Source organism: Dermacentor variabilis, chromosome 4 (assembly GCF_050947875.1).
Source record: "Dermacentor variabilis isolate Ectoservices chromosome 4, ASM5094787v1, whole genome shotgun sequence".
Taxonomy (NCBI): domain Eukaryota; kingdom Metazoa; phylum Arthropoda; class Arachnida; order Ixodida; family Ixodidae; genus Dermacentor; species Dermacentor variabilis.
In genome coordinates, this window is record NC_134571.1 from 46,561,867 (window position 1) to 46,567,866 (window position 6,000).

Genomic DNA, 6,000 nt, shown 5'->3' on the forward strand with positions numbered 1-6,000 from the left:
GGAGGGAAAGAGATAAATAGAAGGCAGGCGATAAACAGCACTTATGTGTGAACCACCACGCAAACTCGGTTGAGGCAGTATAGCTTGAACTTATATAGCTAGCTAAACCACGTATACATAGGTAGTTCACTTATAGTATTTGAAGGAAGCACAGTAATACAGGAATAAATGCAAGATGGAAGGCTTGACGTATGCAACGTAAGCAGAAGCTACTGGATAAGGCCGGGAAATGCAGCTGCATGGTTGTTTCAAACTATCTTCGATTAGATGTCGCAGTCGACAGCGCACATTATAGTTAAGCGCACGCGTTCACGTGTTTTCAGTGAATACTTTAGAGCGTAAACCGAATGTACAGTTATCGCATATTATCAGGATGTACAAATATTACTACAAGTTAATGGCACGTGAATATTTTTGTAGAAACATCACGCACGGTCAGCTAGTACCCCCTCATGACATCAAGAATTGCTATATTGTCTTCAAAAGCACACGAAACTGCCCAAGATAGCTGATCAGATGTGAGCACAACTAGAGATATCAAAGAATGAAAGAAAGAAAAAAAAGAGGGAAGGCAAATCAATAAAGATGATAAAGCGTATCCCCATGAAGTATACATTAGAAAGAAACAAAATATAAATTACATTTAATACTTTCAGAAAAGCGCTGAGGCTTGCACAAAGCAACGTGGAAAACATATATGCCATACAATCTTAGCGACAAAGCCTATTCGCGACAAGCAAATGGCGTCAAGACATTCTTGCAATAAACCACAGTGTCAGTAATAAACGTCGGTAAGCAAATTAACATCGCAAACCAGAATAAAGAAACATGCGTGCAGCAGCAAAGTTTCTCAAAGTAACCGTTTCCCGAATAAACACGATGACCGCTCGTAAGTCCCGCAAACGGCAAACTTCGCGAACTGCACTTAATATATATCGAGATCTTTTACGTACACATCCATAAAAAGGAACAAATGGTACAGTGATTTGGACGGGAGCATTATGGTCTGACACGTTTTACAGTTTACCGAGATTGGTTATGTTGTTTATAGTAATTGGTCAGTTCATTTAAAGGCTGACAACCATAGGAAAACTGGCCTCATCTTATTAGGCTTCGAAAAGCTTCAACAAAAAACATGTGCACTAAAATGAGTAAACAAAGCTATATATATATAAATAAAATTGTAAACATTTAACAAATATTTACTAGTCAATTGGACCAAGTTCGACATTCAACTGCACGCTAACAAAAATAAGCGCGAACAATTGTGATAACAATGACGATACAGTTGAAAGAACTCTTGATTTCTAACGGAAGCATGTCATAAATCACCAAGTACTGTTATGGACGACAATATAACAATGCTAGCTGAATAATAGGCAGACCATCAGCTTAACATTTCGTACGCCCCATGTCGAAATAATGTTCGAATAGATACGATTATTCTCACAATATTTAGGTGTCCTCGCTCTTTGTTTAAACTTACGTTTGCATGCCAGATAGGCAACTTGAAGGTACAAAGCCATAATCTTGGGTTTATACAGCGAGCAGTTCTTGTCAATCGTATTTTATTCTTGCTGAATTAATAGTATATTTATTATACCCTTCGGTAAATAGACTTTCAACTGATTACATTTCAGATAATCGTTTACTGCAACCATCTCTTAATGGCCATCGCATTTCGACGCAAAGCAAGCAGAAGGCAAAAAAAGAAAAAGAGGAACGCTGACGCCATCGGCAAAGTTAATTGCATGACTCAGAGTAAAATAATCGAAGATGACACGCGTTTCAGGTGAAAGCCGCATACTGAGGTCACGCACGTATCCGTGGTGAAACGAAAGACAAGCGGAGGTTTTCTATATACATGGTTCACTCACGACACACTCGTTATAAAACGTGTAGCTTGCTGCGGATACTGCATAACTGAATAAAATCAAGTTCGAAGAACAAACAAACAAAAAACAAACAGTAAACCATAACAAACTGTTTGCTGGTTATACCATTATACCATATGTCACAATACTGCCCAACGATCGCATATTTGTGCGCAGTTCAAGCTGATTCGTTTGCCACCTACATTTCTGCGGCAAAATAAGTTGTTCTTCAAACTTACAGTACGTTTTTATAGAGGAGAAGTATAAATGGAAGAAAAATGTCGACGAGGATGCGTGCATGCGTACATCATTCGAATTCTTCGATACGATTGCTGTGCACATGCATAGGCTGCGGATAGTGTGCTGCATTTAAAGTGATCAGCTTGATTCAAATCTATAAAATGAAATGAAAGAAAGCCGAGCCTGTTAAACTCTAACAGGACTGATAAGTAAAGCCGGTGACGGGTAGCTTTTAGCAGTGCTAGTCCTATAGATATACATATTGCTGCAGTTGTTGTCTGCATGCGGTCGATGGGCACTTACCCACTAATACGGAACATTGGTAGAAAGCGATCTTTAGGCAAACAAAACCACTGAGCTAAACAATTTTGATAAAGCTATAGCTCCAACTGTAGCGCGTGTTTCTTCGACACTGTGACTATACAGGTGAAATTGGTACAAAAGTAATCCCACATATTCCCGTTTTGCGGTAGCTTATAGCGTTTTGAATAAATATATATCTATAGTCAACGACTGGTTTTGGTTGGGTTGTGTATGATTTTGCTCTCCAGAGTTCGCGGGGTCATGATCGCGGATTGTACATAAGTGGGTCAATACACTGATCAACAGAGATGCGTGAAGTTGCTCATTACGCAGCGCAGTTTAAAACGTGATTTCTCAATGACTCCAGCAGGAACTGAAGATCGTGAAGGAGGCAGAAACGATATAGTTACAGCAACACTTCATGTGCTGTTCGTGTGCTGAATCCACGAATACTTGCAGAATTACCGCTTTATCTCCCAATTAGGCTGCCATTCGCAAGTAAACAACTGAACAGACTGAATTTCAAATAGCGTACAGTAGTGAATTCATTCAGCAGATGTGACTGTATCAGATGTCAAAGAGCTGTTCGCGACAGCGACGCAAACTGGCAAAGGAATAAAAGGTGCTCGATTACTAAAAAAGGGTGCGTTCACGATTTGTGGCCATAAACTATTGTAGGCTGAATGTATAGAATAGTACTTCCCATAAACATTTGAATATTAAGTATACGGGACAACTCACGTAACGTATCTACTTACTTTTAATCTGAAGCACTTTAAGTTTCCGCATCGCATGTTGCAGTTTCGCGGTCTTTCAGAGAGGAAGCCGGCGCCACAATAGTTGTCAACATTTCTAATTTCATGCAAATAAATCAACCATTTACGTTTCAAGACCACCTCATTGGCAGTTTGTGAATATTTAAAAGCACACATTATGCAGGGAGCGAGAAAAGAAACAGTTGCCATCCGCGGTTATTCACAAAGATGTTGTCATGCCTTTTGTAAGCATGCACACTATAGTATATACATGCAAGGTATTTCCGATATAAAGGTGTTGTGTGTGCTGAAAGTCAGCGCTTACATTGTCTGTTGTTAATTTTCTTTCTTTTCTTTTTTTTCCCTTGTGTTTGTGGTTTGCAGTGTTAAAAGCAGCCTACACAGTGGCGTTTGGCTGTCCTGCTTTCCAATTGTTCTTTATTTTACGGTTTTCACCACGTATACAGCTATATACGCCGGAGAACTTACACTGTGCCAGCCTGTATACATAAATACCTTCTGTTTCTTCGCCTGCAGGCATTTGCTCCTTATCACTTTCGAACGCCCGTCACAATAAGACACGCATCTAATGCACGAAACAGTCGTGCGCTGCTTATTGGCAGATCGTAAGTGTCAACGCAGCTGAAGCTGGTGAAAGGCAATTACAATTACAGCGAAAGTAACCAGCAGATCCCTCCTGTTAGCGACGGCGTACAGCTGGTGTTTCCGCTTCAAGCATACAAGTGCTTGACAAAACAATATGTACAGATCGCATGGAATGCTTTCGTGCAGGTGGGAAATCACTATGCACTTTGACTGATCACTCCTCAGCCTTCTGACAGGATGCCAGCCATGAGTATAGTTAACATCTTTTTGAGATTTTTATATGGTGGAGTGAAATAATAAGTACTCGAGTGAAGGATGCAAACGTTTGCATGATTATCCGCAGGAATGTTGCTTCGTTATCGTAAGGAAGAACACACAGGCGCAGAGCCTCCCGGTATATAGACGTCTCAGACAGGGGTAGACATCGCAGTTGACATCGGTAGACTTGCCGAAGCAACAATGGTAACGTTCACGGCTTCGCAGCAGGAGCCGCTTTCTCGATATCGCACAATATACATAACAGATGTAGTGCCCCTGGCTGCCACTGATCTCATACATTGTGGATTCGGGCGGCACACAGCTGGCACACACGTTAAAGCGAGAAAACAGGAGTGTCCTCGCTTACATTTTCGCGTTTTCATTCGCACAATATTTCTTACTCGCTTGTCCCAAGACCCCGATCACAGATGTTTACGGTGCATAAGCTTGTCGCCTTCCAATGATTCACAATGACAACGATCGATATCGAGTATGCGAATGCGGCGTCGCGTGGCATATCGAGCGGTGCGCTTCTATGGGACGCGACGGACGGGCTCTCGCCCCCCTGCCCTCCCCCCACGTGGTGCCCTGGAGGCACGACGCGCGGCTTCTCTACACAGCTCGCGAGCGTGCACCGACACCGAAGAAAGAAAAGCGCACAACGCCTCGCTGACCTGGCAGTGGTGCAGTCCTTGTAGAGGGCGTCGAAGTCCTTGCACGACAGCAGCTTGCACCGGTTCACGCCGGGCTGGATGGCGCCCAGTCCGCGCAGGATTCGCACTTGCTCCACGTTGCACACGATGGGCGTGATGTCGAGCCGCTTGAGCTTGGTGTACACCGTGTGTAGTCCGCCCACGAGGTGCTTGAGGAACAGCTCGAACGCCTGCGGCAGGCACAGCAGGTACTCGCCGCTCACCAGGAACGCGGCCACCTTGGCGCCGCGATAGTCGATCAGGCGACAGTCGGTGGCCGACGCGTCCGACGGGATGCCCGGCGGTGACGGCGGGGGCCGCATGCTCCCGTACAGTGCACGGCCACCGTTGAGCGCGTGCAACACGCCGTAGCCGGTCTGCTTGGGTGGCGGCGGGGGCGGTGGCAAAGTTGCGCCCAGCGGGCTCTCGGGTGTCGAGCGCGTCGGCGTTAGCGAGCCGAGGCCCGACTTGGGGCTGGAGCCGCCGCGGGCCGACGGCGAGTGCGCGGTGGCCACCGGCGAGCCGAACGTGAGCGTCGGCGGCGACGGCGTGCCGCCTCCGCTGCTGCAGCTGCCCAGAGAGCCGGCGTCCATTGGCCTCCTCGTGCCGCGCGCAGCAACTTCAGGGCCCGGCTGCCGCTGCAGCGTCGTTCTCGTCTCGCGAACGTGTTCCGTGCCGTCCGACCGAGACCGCGCGGACTTCGCCGCCAGCGGCCGCCGCGGCGAGGCGCTCTTCGAGAAGGCGTCGGAATTGAGGGGGGGAGGAACGGAGCCCCCCCCCCTACCGCACCTCTCCTCTCTTTTTCGCTTTCACCCCCACCTCCTCCGCGCGCCATCATGTCCCCTCTCCCCCGTTTATCCGGACAGCCCGTGTCCGGACAGGGGGAGCGAGGGCGCGCGAGCCAATGGCGGCGTGGCCCGACGCAGGCATCTCGGCGCGGGCCGGTCCGGTGGGCAGGGCTAAGGGCGGGCGGGGCTGCGGTGCCCCAGGCCACCGCCACCGAGAACGCTGTGCGCGCCGTGAGATGGCGCTCGCGTACAAAAGCGCGCTCTCTTCCTGCGGCGGAGAGAGCACCCACGGCACGGGGTGCAAAGGGGTTTGTTTTGATTTCGGCACCGCGATGGGCGCTCTATTTTTTTCCGGGAGATCGAAGTGGAGCGCCCACGTGCGCGAGCCGCACACGCCGGCGGGCGTGAAGGTTGTGTCGCTAATGGCGCCCCGCGGAAGCTACCGCGACCGGATGTGCCGATGAAACGCGTTCTTGGCTGCAGA

At 47.9% G+C, this 6,000-nt stretch overlaps 1 protein-coding gene across 1 annotated transcript in view; it reads right to left on the reverse strand.

Annotated features, from left to right (window-relative positions):
• Positions 1–5,410, reverse strand: part of LOC142579052 (dachshund homolog 1-like) — a 252,665-nt gene extending 247,255 nt beyond the window's left edge. Inside the window, exon 1 of the mRNA XM_075688875.1 lies at positions 4,711–5,410. Within this exon, the coding sequence (XP_075544990.1) occupies positions 4,711–5,321 (611 nt within the window). The 5' untranslated portion in view covers positions 5,322–5,410. The remainder of the gene's footprint in view (positions 1–4,710) is intronic.
• Positions 5,411–6,000: the final 590 nt, after the last annotated feature.